The 16127-nt window shown below is 37.7% G+C and overlaps 4 protein-coding genes and 1 pseudogene across 7 annotated transcripts in view; 2 read left to right on the top strand and 3 right to left on the bottom strand.

Annotated features, from left to right (window-relative positions):
• The first annotated feature begins 112 nt into the window (after positions 1-112).
• On the top strand, positions 113-2992 carry LOC147923874 (uncharacterized; annotated as a pseudogene). Its single transcript, XR_015587566.1, has 7 exons — positions 113-787; positions 891-965; positions 1048-1555; positions 1659-2044; positions 2146-2371; positions 2464-2629; positions 2717-2992. The product of XR_015587566.1 is annotated as an uncharacterized LOC147923874 (transcript).
• Positions 2993-5749: 2757 nt separating this feature from the next.
• LOC147923873 (heat stress transcription factor A-1d) lies at positions 5750-9489 on the top strand. Of its 3 annotated transcripts, XM_087497069.1 has the most exons (4): positions 5796-6321; positions 7061-7134; positions 7999-9149; positions 9247-9489. In XM_087497069.1, exons 3-4 carry the CDS (start codon positions 8230-8232, stop codon positions 9257-9259), a joined length of 933 nt encoding a protein of 310 aa, XP_087353195.1. In that variant the 5' UTR covers positions 5796-6321; positions 7061-7134; positions 7999-8229; the 3' UTR covers positions 9260-9489. The 3 variants fall into 3 exon arrangements, with proteins under 3 accessions (XP_087353193.1, XP_087353194.1, XP_087353195.1); XM_087497067.1 differs by lacking the exon at positions 7061-7134 and having other exon boundaries at positions 5750-6321; XM_087497068.1 differs by lacking the exons at positions 7061-7134; positions 9247-9489 and having other exon boundaries at positions 5750-6321; positions 7999-9243.
• Positions 9490-9683: 194 nt separating this feature from the next.
• On the bottom strand, positions 9684-10926 carry LOC104757600 (mitogen-activated protein kinase kinase 10-like). The gene has a single exon (XM_010480353.3). The coding sequence runs from the start codon at positions 10791-10793 to the stop codon at positions 9840-9842; it is 954 nt and encodes a 317-aa protein (XP_010478655.2). The 5' UTR covers positions 10794-10926; the 3' UTR covers positions 9684-9839.
• A 211-nt stretch (positions 10927-11137) lies between these two features.
• LOC104757599 (protein SAMBA) lies at positions 11138-12542 on the bottom strand. Its single transcript, XM_010480352.3, has 3 exons — positions 12328-12542; positions 11824-11934; positions 11138-11453 (listed from the first exon to the last, which is right to left on the bottom strand). The coding sequence occupies exons 1-3, from the start codon at positions 12476-12478 to the stop codon at positions 11389-11391; spliced, it is 327 nt and encodes a 108-aa protein (XP_010478654.1). The 5' UTR covers positions 12479-12542; the 3' UTR covers positions 11138-11388.
• Positions 12543-14592: 2050 nt separating this feature from the next.
• Positions 14593-16127, bottom strand: part of LOC147923872 (diaminopimelate decarboxylase 2, chloroplastic-like) — a 4247-nt gene continuing 2712 nt past the window's right edge. Inside the window, exons 4-9 of the mRNA XM_087496556.1 lie at positions 15955-16104; positions 15637-15798; positions 15361-15546; positions 15123-15245; positions 14966-15055; positions 14593-14857 (exon numbers count right to left, since the gene is read on the bottom strand). Of these exons, the coding sequence (XP_087352682.1) occupies positions 14777-14857; positions 14966-15055; positions 15123-15245; positions 15361-15546; positions 15637-15798; positions 15955-16104 (792 nt within the window). The 3' untranslated portion in view covers positions 14593-14776. The remainder of the gene's footprint in view (positions 14858-14965; positions 15056-15122; positions 15246-15360; positions 15547-15636; positions 15799-15954; positions 16105-16127) is intronic.

The following is a 16127-nucleotide window of genomic DNA, read 5'->3' as shown; positions in this document are numbered from 1 at the left end:
AAAAACCTACCAAAACCAAGTCATGGTCCATTTTTACTATAGAGAGTACTTCTGCTTTAATAGTATAGATATTGGTATGTATATTGGTATAAACATAAATTCTATGTTTTTTAAACATGGAAATTGAAAACCTTTCGGACACGATCGTCTACTAAAGAAAACCCCAAACTAAACTACGTCATCAAAAACCCAATTGCGCTACGAGACCGCCATCACCATCATGAGACGGGCACACGGAGGCAGTGGTGGTAGAAATCACGACCGCCGTTACGTCCGTCGTGGTGGTGGGAATGCGAATCCAGTAAAAGATCAATCAGAATTGGACCATAAGCAAGAAGACACGACCTCCACGGATCGGTCGTCTACAGCTGCTTCTCCGTCTACTTCTCAGCCATTAACAAAACCTTCGAAACCTTACCGGAGCCCTAGGAGTCGGCGCGGCCGTGTATCAAATTCAAAACCTCGTCCCGTTGAGGTGAATTTTACTGAATCCGATGTTGTAGATTGCTTGGCTGATGATTTGAGTAGCTTAAAGGTGAAACAGAACCCGAATTCGATTACGGACGAGAAGGTTCATCTCAGTTCTGTTGATCATTCGAATTCTGAGGAATCAGATGTGAATAGAGGTGAAAGTGAAGAACTTGCTGATGCTGGTACTAATGCTAATGAGTATGAGACGAATGGAGACATTATGTTGACTATTCTGAATGATTTGAGATCTAGCGTCAGTGAGCCAGAGCTAACAGAGGATCAACTAAAGATGAATGATCAATTACAGGAAGATGAGGTATAAAGTTTTGACCTTTGTGCTGTTTAGGCTTGATTATAAAAGTTATGCTGTGGTTTAGATTGTTCATTGGGGGTTACTGATTTGTATTGAAATCTTGCAGCTTTTGGCATTGGGGTACATCTATGGAGGAAACATGTTCATCTTTGATCGGCATAAAGATATGCGATACTTTCAGGTCAGAGATAAGCTTTGTACTTGCAGGTTCATATAGAGATAAATGTGACATAACAATATCTTCTAATGATTGGTTTTTGCAGGTTCATGTAAACGTTGAAGCTACTAATGAATATACCATCTCTACGAAGCTTAACTTACAAGCTGATTCAAGTAAGGAGCCAGAGGATTTCTTGTACTCTTTCAAGGCACAGCATCTTCCGCCGATTGTGTTGACATGTTTGTTACCAAGTGCTTATCCGAGCCACTTACCGCCTTATTTCTTAATAAGTGTTCAGTGGATGAACCCTGATAAGATTTCAAGTCTCTGCTCAATGCTGGACTCTATATGGAGTGAACAGCCAGGGCAAGAAGTCTTGTACCAATGGATGGACTGGTTACAGAACTCGTCGATTTCTCATCTCGGATTTGATGATGAGGTTGTTCTTGGTCCTTATGGGGTTACATGTTCTAGAGATAAGCGTGCTGTGTCTGGAAGTCGTTCTCCGGATTCAGATATTCCTTATATTAGGAGTTATGACGATGAGAAACGTCATGATAGTTTCCTTCAGAGCTTGCATGAGTGTTGTATATGTTTCTCTGAATCTGCAGGTAAAACGTGTCCTTTCTTCATAGCTGTTTGCTTTTAGTGATGTGGGTTGGTTCAAGCTGCTTACACTTGTTTCTCCATATTATTTTTTTACTCCTTGGACAGGTATTGACTTTGTTAAGTTACCATGCGAGCATTTCTTTTGTTTGAAATGTATGAAGACCTACACAGACATACATGTCTCTGAAGGCACAGTTAACAAGCTTAAGTGTCCGGACTCGAAATGTGGAGAAGTTGTTCCGCCAGGTATATTGAAGAGATTGTTGGGCGATGAAGCGTATGAACGCTGGGAAACTCTTATGTTGCAGAAAACATTGGAAGCCATGACTGACGTCGCTTACTGTCCTAGATGTGAAACCCCTTGCATAGAGGATGAGGAGCAGCTTGCTTTATGCTTCAAGTGCCACTTCAGTTTCTGTACACTTTGTAAAGAAAAGAGACATGTGGGTGTGGCTTGCATGAGCCCGGAGCTTAGGCTTCAAATCTTGCAGGTATCTTTATTGTGCCTTTGATCAATCACTACAATTCTGTTTATTATATCCCTAAAGATCTTTAGACAGATGACTTTTTCTTACATGTAAATCTTATGCAGGAGCGTCAGAGTTCTTCTCGTCTTGGAGAGGAACAAAGGCGGAAAGAAAAAGAAATGATCAATGAAATTATGAGTGTGAAGGTGATAATGAAAAGCGCTAAACAATGCCCATCTTGCAAAATAGCCATCTCAAGAACCGGAGGTTGCAACAAAATGGTCTGCAATAACTGTGGCCAATACTTTGTTACCGTTGCAACAAAGCTATCAGTGGTTATGAACATTTCAGGTTAGTGATGTTACATATATAAAAGAATAGATGCATACATATGTTATGTATATATCTTGGAACTAAATAAACCTTGTCTTCTTTGGTAAAAGCGAGGGGACATGTGATCTATTCCCACAAGAGGCGATCCAAGAATGGAATGAGAGGATGAATGAGCGACAAGTCCTTGGACAAATTCAAGCTCAAATGTTTGCAGAAAACGGTCAGTTTCCACAGCGCGGCCAGCTGTGTCCTAATTGCCGCCAGTTCAATGCAAAGGTAAAAGCTAATTTGGTTTTAATCAAGCCAGTGAATTATGGGGTTTTGGGGGTTCATGAGATGATTCTTGAGTTGGTTATTGTGTAGGCTGGAAACAACAATCACTTGTTTTGCTGGGCATGTCAAGCTCATTTCTGTTATCTTTGCAAGAAAGTGGTGAAGAAATCTGTTCAGCATTATGGACCAAGGGTTGCAAGCAACACACAGATGGGTAAAGGCATGCATGTCTGTAAAGATCAAACTCAGATTCTGTTTTTTTCTTTTCTTTTCCAGAGGTTGTCGTTTGTTTTATGTTCCAAAGAAACATTGATCAGTTTGATTTATTCTTCGAGTGCGGTTTCAATATATATTATTTATCTGTCATTGTTGTGTCTTCTCATTTGCTTATGGTCCAATAAAAGCGTTGATGGGTTTGGTTGATTTTTTGAAGATATAAATGTTCTTAAACAAAATTTAAAACCCCTTTGAAGCCAACAATAACGTAGATGCAGGTGATAAGTGTCTGAGAGAAATCATCTCCTGGACTGCTATATATGTTCTCGGTATGTCACTTCGTATACCTTAACTCTCTCCTTTTCTGATCTGTTTCGTCGACCTGTAAATTAAAATGGTGATGTTGAACCAATGTTGTCTCCATGATCATCATTACAACTTGCCATTATTTATATGCAATGGGTATAGGGGAAACTAATGTAGGGTGTAACTTATTGCATAGAGTCAGGAAATACCAACGTCTTTGACTAATTGATTCACTAACTTGTGTTGGCAAACAACTCATAGATAATTCATCCAGTCTAGATAAGCTTACAGGTAACTTTGGGAAAGAGTCTCCAAATGGGAAGTTTCAGAAAATAGTTTAATATCTCTAAATTTGGTTTTGATTACATTTTCAACCACTTAGGCCATTGGTGACCATGTTGTCTCCCTTCGTGAGCAATGTTGTCTCTTTCTTTGAAGACCAAATTGAAGTCAGACATTGGTTCTTTCAGAAATCCTATCTTTGGTGGAGCTTCTTCCTTACTATACAGGGAATCTGAACCTCATTCTTGTACTGGGCATCAACCTTAATCTAAGCGGATGCTTGCGATTGAGGAGCTTTCCTGATGTCTCAAATAACACCTTAGAACTCCACTAAAAGTCTAAAACAAACAAGGATCGAAGAAGTTCCTTGGTGGATTGAGAACTTCGCTAGTATTGAATTCCTATATATAAAGGAATGCAACAAGTTAAAACATGTATCCTTAACCATTTCTAAACTGAAACATCTTGAGGATGTTGATTTTACATATTGCAGGGGGTTGACTGAAGCTAGTAGTTGGCATGGTCACGTCCAATGGGAGCAGACATTGTCTCAAATGTCAAATTCAATTTCTTGAACTGTTTGAAATTGGATCAAGAAGCTCTGTTCTTCAACAAGAACCAATTTTCAAGTTTATGATCTTTCCAGGTGAAGAAGTGCTTTCAAATTTCACTCACCGAATAACTAATGGAAGCTCTTTGGCCATTCAAAACGATCATGGGATTGTTTCGTTTGTAGATGACATGAAGACTTCAGGTGAAATGAACAGTCACAAATAAGCTGAAGGTCTTTTATGTAGTTTCGGGTATAGATATCTCGATAAAACTGTTAAAACATTGAAATTACTACAGTCATGATGTTGAAGATAAAGAAAGAGTTGAAGCTTGAAGCCGCAGATATTTTATGAGAGAAGAGATGTTTGGTCAACAGGTTCTGACATGGATGTCTCTGTTTTAGACCAAACCTTTTTTCAATCTTCTCTCTACTCCTAATTGTGATTGTTGTTAATTCTCTAGCTAGTGTTATTATATGAATGTTTCATTACGCTACTGGTTGAACCACAAGGCTTGTCAGATAGATATGAGTCTTTGAGGTGAAAGAAACCAAGTGGCAGTGGCAGTCCCAGTGTTGAGGTATTAGAAACTTTCATTATTCAAACCCAAACTTTGATTGTCTAATTAGGGTTTATTTTGACTCTAAAGCTTTTCTTAAGTGATGATCACAAAAAGCTGAAAAAAAGGTAACACAATAACATAAAAAATTTCATTACCAGAAAAAATATTAGTGAAAGCGAAATCATTATCTAGTTGTGGATCTATTACAATTATCAACTACTGAGTTACAATGCAGAGTCTACACTAACACAGAACAAAAGGCTAAAATAAACAAAAAAAAAAAACTCTTGAAAGATTCTCGTTTTCTTGACTTCTCATTCAAGTCATGGGGGTTAGCTTTGTAGACTCTATAACCCTCCCGCTCCTCCGACGCAAAAAAATTGGAATGGGCACGTGTATCGGTGACGGAGCAGCACCCATTGTGACAGAACCACCAAAAAACTCTACTTGTCGATTCAGTTTCTCACGAACCAGATCCGATTTAGATCGCCACACCTTCAGGGTACGAGACGGTTTCGAGGGTTTAAAAGAAACTTTTCGTGGGTTACGAAAACGTTTCGAGTTCGAGCCTAAGGGAGGAGCGACCTTTTACATGATGAACATGTCGATCGGAGATAGAAGACAAGCAGTGGAAACCAATTCCGTTTTTTGTATGAGACGGAACTGCATCAACGTTTCTGACCATGTAACGATGTTTCCTCATCTTCAAAAGAGTGTTTCTGCGTTTAATCGTTCTAGAGAATTGTGTATGTAGAAGTAGCTAGGCTCTTCAATCAAGTTCAAAGGTTATTTATAATAATGTTACGGTGAGTCGGTCGGTGACACTAACACAAAAGGAAATACGCTTGTTATTTCCTTTTTCTAATTCTGTTTCCTTTTCCGATAAAGCTTAATCTGTGTTAAAATTTTATGTTTTTCAATAATTTCTCTTTAAACTTACTGTAATCATTTAAATTTTCAGATAGGACCTTCCATTCCACTTGTTTTTTTTTTTTTTTTTTCAACAGAACCTTCCACTTTGTTCCAGAAAAAAACTCTTAATTTTTAATTAAATTTAAAATTAGTTTTAAATATTATAATATTTCTTTTTTTACAAAAAAATCGATCCTCGTGTCAGCGCAAAGACTCAGAGCGTAACAACCACTCATAAAATGACACGTATCCCAATCTCAAAAAGCGCAATGTCTATTTGCGTAATTTCGTAAGTTTCATGGGTCTCCCGTCGTCTCTGTCTGTCTCTTTCTCCTCCTTTGCTCCGTCGATCTCTCAGATTAATCTCTCTCTCTCTCTCCTCCGCCCATCTCTCTCTCTCTCTCTCTCTCGTCGTCTTTGGTCTCTGAGATTCTCTCTTCAATCCGAGTTCTCTCTCCCCCCCCCCCCAATCACAAATCTAAAACCCTAGGTTTTCTCAAAATTCTCATTATTGTTTGACTAGAAACAACAAATCCGAATGGATGGGTGGTGTGAACAGCAAAGTATCCACCAGCGACGGTGGAGGAGGAGGAGGAGGATCTGAAACTGTCGAATCAATGGAGATTAAGCCTTCTCCTCTACCTCAACCACAGCCTGCCGTGATTCTAAGTTCAACCGCGCCTCCTCCGTTCCTGAGCAAGACCTATGACATGGTTGATGATCCCGTTACGGATTCGATTGTGTCGTGGAGTGCTAATAACAACAGTTTTATCGTTTGGGATCCACCGCTGTTCGCTAGAGATCTTCTTCCTAAGAACTTTAAGCATAATAACTTCTCCAGCTTCGTCAGGCAGCTCAATACTTATGTAATTCCCCTCTTTCCCTTCACTTGTTTCAATTTTGGAAGTAAATAGTAGCACCGTTATGAACTAGGTTTAGTTGATGTTGTTGCTACGAAGATTCTTGATCCTAACTTACTGAGCAGAGGAGTTTTTGGCTTGTTGAACAATGGTTTTAGCCTATAGAAAGGATAGGTAGCTTTCTGAGTAATGTCTTTTTAGAGCCTACTTTATTCGTTGCTGTTGATTTATCCAAGACTGAGACTGGTGTATTGTGATTGTTTAGTTTAGGACCTTATGGTTTTTTGGAATTTGAATAGATGATATACTGCATTTCATCGTCTATAAGCTATACTGATAAGGGTTTCTCAATAGCGTTCTTGTTGGAACAATTAGGAATCAACTATTGGTGCTGTCTGTTAGGACATAAACCACAGCATGGGAAATGCAGTTTTTGCAATTGAAAGTTTGAAATCAGTCTAGCATATTCTCATGGAATGCAGATTCCTGATCTAGTATTGATATAAAAGATTTGTAAGGGCGTTGATGGAGCTTACACTAGATACAGTTTTAGGGGAAATAAAAATAACTGAATCAAGTCTCTTTTCTGGTCTGAGTGATTGGATTAGTGTTTCAACTTGGACTTGTGATAGTTTGAAACTGAGATAGAGATGCATCCTTTAATGTGTTTTCTGTCTGTCTGACTCCATGTAATCAGGTTTAGCAATAGTCTAAGATAGTAATGAACCTTCCTGAATTTTCTCAGCATTATAAAGATGAAGAAAGAAGAAAAATGGAAAAAGAGAGCAAGTCTCATGTTGATCATGACCTGATTGCAAGGTTATCGACTCTCTGTATTACTATGTATCATCATCTTGTTGCAACTTCTAAATGAGTCAAGTTTAATGGAGCCTTTTATGGCTTGGAGTAGAAACTAGATCGTAGATATATGGGTATTTGGTGTTGCCAATATTTGTGCAGTAGGACTTTGCATTTTTGGTTAGTATGTCAGTTGCGGGAATCATAGATCTTCTCTGTACACTTCGATTTTGATTATATTGTTCATATAGGCTGGATGGAGATTGTATTGCCTATCTAAGTAGATTTACATAAGGTCTTCGTGAGTAGAGCTTGTACTGAATAATTGTTTAGAGCAGGATGCTAGTAATATTTCTGCAAGATGGTGAAAGCTTGATTTCTCTGCAGACAGTTCCTATTTGCAACATTCGTGAATATTATTATTCCTTAGTGTCCTTGTAACACATGTTGGGACACTATTTGAAAGAGAATTTCGATCTTTACTAGTTTATTTCATGCAGATTCTGACATACAGAGTACACTGGTATATCATAGAGACCTTACACTCTCTTAGTTTTAATGATCGCTATTGGATATTAAGACCCACAAAAGGAACATGTATTTAGCAGTTTTCCTGATTCTTCCGTTCACGATATTAGATTGAACCACCGTTGGTCTGTTTCATTTACTTGGCTTCTGACTGAAATTTGCTCTGTAGCATGTGCCAACTGATAAGTTACTTCCTGTCAATGGCTGTTTGAAAATCTGTGAATAGTTGGCAGTTAGAATTTGTGTTGAAGTTTTAAGATTTTCACTTTTAAGGTTTCCCCTGTCGGGCAACTTCTTTCTCATTTGTCTCGGTGGCATCCATTCTCATTACATTTTGCGTGCCTTTTCTAAAAACAGGGTTTCCGAAAGGTTGACCCAGATAGATGGGAATTTGCGAATGAAGGTTTTTTAAGAGGTCAGAAGCACTTGCTAAAAACAATAACTAGGCGAAAATCTGCCCAGGGACATGGACATCAGCAATCTCAGCACTCGAATGGACAGAACGCATCTGTTAGTGCATGTGTTGAAGTTGGCAAATTTGGTCTCGAAGAAGAAGTTGAGAGGCTAAAAAGAGATAAGAACGTCCTTATGCAAGAACTCGTCAGATTAAGACAGCAGCAACAGTCCACTGATAACCAACTTCAAACGATGGTTCAGCGTCTCCAGGGCATGGAGAATCGGCAACAACAGTTAATGTCATTCCTTGCAAAGGCAGTACAAAGCCCTCATTTTCTATCTCAATTCTTACAACAGCAGAATCAACAAAACGAGAGTAGTAGGCGCATCAGTGATACCAATAAGAAGCGGAGATTCAAGCGAGACGGCATTGTCGGTAATAATGATTCTGCTTCTCCTGATGGACAGATAGTGAAGTATCAACCTCCAATGCACGAGCAAGCCAAAGCAATGTTTAAGCAGCTTATGAAGATGGAACCTTACAAAACCGGGGATGATGGTTTCCTTCTTGGTAATGGTACTTCTACTACTGAGGGAACAGAGATGGATACTTCAACAAACCATGCATCGGGTATAACTCTTCAGGAAATGCCAACAGCTTCTGATATACAGCCATCATCACCAATTGGAACAACTCCTGAAAATGTTTCAGCACAACCAGAAGCAACCGAGAACTGTATACCTTCACCTGATGGTCTAACTCTTCCCGAATTCTCTCATATGCTACCAGAAATTAACGCAGAGAAGCCTCCAGAGGATTTCTTGGAACCAAACATTGGAGATTCTAGTCCTTTCCTTGACCCAGATCTGTTGATCGATGATTCTCTGTCCTTTGACATCGACGACTTTCCAATGGACCCTGATATAGAGCCTGTTGATTACTCACTACTCGAAGACTTATTGATGTCAAGCACGGTCTCAGATAATATGGATTTCACACCAGTGGACAATGAGACAGAGCAGAAACAAAATGGATGGGACAAAACTCAACATATGGATAATCTGACTCAACAGATGGGTCTTCTCTCGCCTGAAACTGTAGATCCCTCAAGGTAATTAAAATTAACTTTAGTAGTAGTAATCTATCAGACAAACTCTAATTACTCAAACAGTATTTGCTTACTTATTTATTATGTTTATTTCATTCAGGCAAAATCCTTGATTTTGGGGAGTCTTTAAAGTCTTTTGAACTGGTAACACAGTCTGAGAGCAGCATATACATTTCATCCACTGATCATTTTTTTCGTTTGCCTTTTCCAAACTTGTATAAACGTTACTGCTTCTTACAACTCTTAATCCACACATTACAATCAAGATGTGTCATGTTTCAATCTCTTCTTGAATTTTTAGCCTATTTTCTTGAAGAAGAGCAATGTGAACTTTTGAGGTCAACTATTTTGTTCTCTTTTTGCCATTATTAAACCCGAATGAAACCGGATTTTCTTTTTCTTTACAGTAATAAAAAAAAATCTAGCTGAATTTATTGAACCGAGTCTAAGTTTGGTGTAAACTAAACCGAACTATTTCAAATAAACAGAAATTTTCTAAGAAAATATATTTTTTAAAAGTCTTTTATCTTATGAATCTAACTAAATTGATTAGTTATCTTATTTTCGAAAAAAATTCAAAACTCAACTCGAACCAAACCCAAAAGTTTAAAACCAAACTGGAGTAGAAGTTTCGGTTCTTATTTGTGGATCTGTTTTTCTCAACCCTAAAAACCAAAACCGAGACTACTAGTGCTATCTGTTCATCACAAAAGGATGACGAAGAAGCTCTTCCACAGTGCCTCTCTTCCTCCAATCCTTCTCCAAACATCTCCCAACAAAACCTCTAAACTCCGGCGAACCACTCACCGGAATCTCCACCTTCTCACTGCAACAAATCGCGCAAACCAAAGCCGCCCAATCCGGTTTATCCCCAACTTTGGTCAATGGATATCTTCCAAGGTAACACTCAAGAACCACAACTCCTAAGGACCACACATCTCCTGCAAATCCAACTTCACCAAAACCCCATTTCTCTGGGTCCACACGTTCAGGACTCATATAAGCACATGTCCCATTCGATCCATACTCTCCTCCTGCTACAATCCTGCTCGCACCAAAATCCGCAATCTTTACCTCTCCATTCTCGTTAATAAGGAGATTTGAAGGCTTTATGTCTCCATGAACTATTCTCATTTCTTGCAGATAACGTAACCCTTGGAGGATTCTGTTAGCGAGCGCCGATATCATTGGCTCGGGAAAAACTTGTTGAGCAAGCAACGCGTCGTGGAGAGATCCTTTCTCCATTAGCTCCATTACGAAACAGAGATCAGATGAATTGACAAAAACTGCGTAGCATTTAACGACAAAACTCGATTGGATACGTTTGAGGATGTTAGCTTCGACGGCGGTTGTTCTCATCGTCGTGGCGTTAAGATTTGACCTGAGGACTTTTAAAGCATAGAGCGTTTTGGTTCTCCGGTGACGGGTTTTGTAGACTGTTCCACCGCTTCCGTGTCCCAAAACGGCGAGTTTCTCGAGATCGTTTAAGGTTTCCACCGGAGAGGAATCAGGGCTTGATGATGATGATGATGATGATGATGACGATTGAGATGGGATGGAAAAGGCAATGGTGTTGCGGTGGCAAAGTGGTGGCGGAATAGAGAGTGTGAGAGGTTCTTGGTGACGTCGCTCTCTAACAAGTGTCATCTAACTAGGTTATTTGCACTTGTGTGTGGTTCAAGTCCTAGGTTACACATTAAAAAGGACATGACACGTGGCAAATGTGATCCACTTGTATGACACTTGTCACAGTCAGTTTTAACAAACTCAAGAATTTTGTGGTTTTCAGGTGGTGGTGATCAATTTTTGCTTCTGATAAAAATAGGTAACAAGTTTTGGGATTTACCCATACATCTAGTAAGGATCTTTTGTTCAAGTTGGGAAGATGGATAATCTAATTTTCTTGAAATGAACAAATTAAAAAGTAGTAGTAAATTCAGGAATAATATCTTAGTTTCAAAACAATTATATTGTCTAAAAAAATGTCAAACTTAAAAACTGTCCTTGATAATATCATAAAAATGAAAGTTTGATATTTAGATTCTTGAGAACATTGATATACAGATACTCTAAAGTACTCATTCATATTGGTGGTAACAGACACTCATCACTTGTAAACAATTATTAACAACATTGGAATAAGCTAATGTTATCCCTTTAAAATGGATAGAAATAAAGTGACATGTGTGACGAACACCATAACCTTACGACCATTTCTGAAATTTTTCTTACTTGAATCTGATCATCTAGGCAGCTGAATAATGCTTGATCTCGCCACAGCTACACCTTCTTTCTTTAGAAAGTTACCTAATCAGAAACCCATTTTTATCACAAATATGATTCAGCTAGCAGAGTTGTCTTAGTGATAATGAAACACGAAGAAACACACACACACACACAGAAGAAAGAAACCCGCAGATTCCATCAATATCGTCTCATCATATCGATTTTTCTTGATCTAGAGAATGGCCAATATATGAAATTTTTGAATCAATGGGATGATCAGATCACTGCTATTAACACTGGACTCAAAGAAAAAATAATGGCTATTGTAGTCATCAAGTATTCAAGACCTATTTGAGCTAACATTCATTAATATCCAAGATCGATGTGTAACAACATACTACCATACACGAAAACTGGATTGAATGAAGAAGAAGAAGAAGAAGAAACAGACCTCTTCTGGAGATAAGATGGATTCGAGAACGAGGACCTTCGAACATCCAACTATCTTCTTCCAAAGATTTAACCTCTTTGTCAAGTTCAGCCATCAAATCAGCTTTCAAAACTGCACACCATGACCAAAAAAAAAAAACAGCCCAAATCTATTAACATGATAGTCTTTCTCAAACAAGCAAGCTCCTGTTCTACTCAAATCCCTAATCATTTTTTGAGTAACTAGCAATACAAAATGAAGTCACAGTCGAATCAGCATATCAATCCAATCCACCCAAACAACTACCAAAAATTGAGATTACCAGATAGCAATTTTCAAAGTTTTGCAACCTCCCAATTCCTAGCAAAATTGAAACAAACAATTACTAACATCAAAGAACCCTAACAATGGAGATGTGACATTTAAAAATTTCTGATTACCTGAGAAATTTCATTGGCGATTCTTACATAAAACCCTAATTTTGCGAAAGCATGAAAATGGGAGCAAAGAGTATTAAGAACTGACCACGCATAGCTTCGTCTTTTCGGTCTTGCATAGAGGGAATATCCGGTGGAAAATGGAAATCGTCTAGACCAGCGGTGGCGCCGCTGCTTCCACCGCCACCAGCTACGGCGGTCGTCGATACCAACGAATGAGCCGGAGATGCGCCGTTCATCACTCACCGCCAAATCTAATCGGACTTCAGAGAGATTTGATTTGACGGAGGAGGAGCCGTAACTATCTTAAACCGTAATTTTTATTCGAGGAATTTAACCAAAATAAACCGAATTTAACCAAAATAAAACCATAAAAGGAGTTTTAACCAAAATAAACCGAAATCAAAGCATAAGCCCATCTGACCAATCAAACTCAGAATTAAGACCAAAAAAACAGAAGTAAGAAGACCAAAAGGAGTTTTCGTTAAAATAAAATAAACACCAAAAGGAGTTTATCTATTATTATGTGTTGTTGTGTAGTTTTTTTTTTTTTTAATGTTTGGTGCTGTAGTTAAAACATAATTAGGTTTGTGATATGAATGGTTACTTAGAACAAAATAACATTTTACTCCAAAATCGCTAATTAATTATTGTTGCACTTACTTGCTAATTCCTATTGGTTAAGTGATTCTATTTGATTATTTACTAAATTCATTTTTTTGCTTCTGTTTTGCTTTTTTTTTTTGGGTGAATTGCTTATGTTTTGCTAATTAACTACTATTTCACTTGCTTGTTACTTCCTACTAATTAAGTGTTTCTATTTGATTGTTCACTAAATTCATTTTAGTACTTATATTGCTAATTAAACTAATCTTTCACTTGCTTGATATTTCTTACTGGTTAGCTGTTTCTATTTGATTGTTCACTAAATTCATTTCATTACTTATTTTTGCTAACTAACTGATCTTTTCACTTGTTTGTTTGTCACCATATATTCTTGATGTTGTTATTGGTATGAATCAAAGTCTTACTCACTTAAAAGACAAAAATGACAGTACATGTCTTTCATTTGCATAATTCATAGGATACTTCAAAGAATTTTGTTATTTATTAAGAAAATCTAGGTCATATGTATACATAGAGGATGATGATGGGTTCTTTCCTATTCACATGGCTGTAAAAGGAGGTCATATCAAAATCTATTATAGATTGTTGAGATGTTTCTCATATTCAAGAGAATTGATTAACGAAGCTGGTCAAAATGTGCTTCACATCGCTACTGAAAATGGGAGTAAAGCTTTTACTTACATATTTGGATCTTAAATAATGGAGAAAATGATAAATGGACGAAATGCGAACGGAAACACGCCAATGCATAAGCAACCTATGCTTACGCACCGCATCGTTTGCATAAGGTACCAATAACTACAGATTTGTCACCGACTCCATATCATAATTACATCAAATTCAGGCCAACGCTCTTCTCGTAGTGGCAACGCTGTTAGTTGCATTTTCTTTTGTTGCATTTGCTGCAGCCTTCACAATACATGAAGGTTTAATGCTGTTCTTCAATATCAATGTCATTGGCTTTATATTTTATATAATTCAAAATAGTTATTTACTAAACTATGATTCATGTTATAGCAAGGATTAACATTTTTTTGAGATTTGAGATTGTAATATTATACTTAAAAATTAAATGATGTTATTAGTGAAAAAATAAAGTTAAATAATTTTAATTAAATATTTTTATTTTTAGAATACAGATTATTTTTATATTCGATATAGAATTAATAAAATTCTAGACATTTTCTACACTTGTTGTGATGTGGAATTGTGAATCACTGAGCGCCTAATCAAATCAGGAAAATGTCCACTTCAGAGAGATTTGACAGATTTCAAAGAGATTTGACGGAGGAGCCGTAACAATCTTAAACCGTAATTTTAATTCGAGGACTTACCATGTCAACCGAATTTAACTAAAATAAATTGAAAGAAAAAGAGAAAGCCCATCTGACCAATCAAACTCAGAATTAAGACCAAAAAGGAGTAAATCTATTATGTGTTGTTGTGTAGTTTTTTTTTTGTTCATTTTTAATGTTTGGTGCTGTAAATAAATTATAATTAGGTTTGTGATATGAATGGTTACTTAGAACAGAAGAACATTTTACTCCAAAATTATCTATTGAAATCTAATTAATTTTTACTAGCTTAGTAGCACCAATGTTCTCCTCAACCTTACAAACCAAATGAAACAGCTTTTGGCATTACGTTAGTTTCTCAAGTCTTTTGTGTGTTTGGACAATGGACAACTTTTTGACTTGTAGTAGTAAGCATAACCCACAAATTCACCTTTTCTTTTCTGTCTTCACTTGTCACCTTTTTCTTATTCATATGATCACTTATTGAGTACTTCGAATCAAAAGCACAAAGTGTGACAAATCTAAAACAGCAATAGCATTATGGCTCTGATTCTGAATACTCAATCATACAATTCAACTAAAAAGCAGCAATGCTGAGTAAATAATTCCCAGTGTTCATAGACCTTCAAAGAAACGCAAATGGTCATCGAATGTCTCAGCATGCCTTATCTTAGTGATCGACCCATCTTCTTCAACCTGCCAAAACAAAAACAACACAAATTTAAGAACACAAGTTACAAAATTTCTTTCGGTTCTCCTGTGATTTCTCTAGAAAACAAAAAGAACACGAAAATGTGTTGGTACCCAGTATTCCGGAGGACGCATCTTGAGATTGTAAGTGGAAGCCATGCTCATACAGTATGCACCAGCGTCATGAACCACCAGACCAGCTCCCTGTTTCTAACTCATTAGATTCCACATTTTACTTGAGCGGCCAAACAGAATCAGATCCTTATCATACCTGTGGAGGAGTAGGAAGCTCTCTGTCTTTGCCCAAGAAATCAGCAGATTCACAAACAGGACCCACTACGTCGAATTTGGTAATCTCTGCTTCAGGCGGTGTAGGAGAGACCAACTCAATGTGCTTTTTGCATTATAAAAAACAAGAACAAGAGGATGTTACTATAACTCCAAGGAAACAAAATCTGCATATGGCATAAGCTGGTGAGAGCTGTTGTGAGAATCACATCGGTTTTTACCTGATAAGCATCATAAAGACTGGGACGGATAAGCTCAGCCATACTTCCATCAATCACTATGAAGTTTTTAGTTCCATTCGTTTTCACACCGGTTACATGGTTGACGAAACAGCACGTGTTTGCAATTAGCGACCTCCCTGGCTCGATTATCAAATTCAGGTCTCGTGAGAGAACAAGCTCTCTTACCTGAAACACATCAAGGATTATAAAGATTCTACCAATTACAGTACTTTCTAAGAGCAAATGAAGGGAACAGTTTTGAGATGCTGCTCTTACGGTGTTGATGAGATCCATGGGTTTAGGTAGGACAGCGCCAGCATGGTAATAATCTATCCCTAAACCACCACCAATGTTCAAGTAACTGACTTCAAAACCTTGACGCCGGATCTCATCAATGTATTCCACCATGAGAACTGCAGCATCTCTGAATATATCCACCTGGAATAAACAAAACATACGCAAATATGTAAAGCTCAAGAGTTGATATCTAAGAGACGGAGCAAACGCAAACATAGGGGGGCATTAAATAGAGAGCAATCCATTTCCATCTGATTACATCAAAACACAACTTTAAGCAACTATAATCGGAGATACCTTCGTAATGGTAGAGCCTAAATGGCAATGAGCTCCAACAAGCTTCAGCTCTTTGGGATGTGCCTTCACCTCATCCAGAAACCATTGAAGCTTCTCGTTCCTGATACCAAACTTTGAGTTCTTGTTCCCAGTAGCTACATATGGATGGACCTGAAAAAATGTAACAAAACAGA

Source organism: Camelina sativa, chromosome 17 (assembly GCF_030686135.1).
Source record: "Camelina sativa cultivar CO46 ecotype springtype chromosome 17, ASM3068613v1".
Classification (NCBI taxonomy): domain Eukaryota; kingdom Viridiplantae; phylum Streptophyta; class Magnoliopsida; order Brassicales; family Brassicaceae; genus Camelina; species Camelina sativa.
This window is presented reverse-complemented; position numbering and strand designations above follow the sequence as displayed.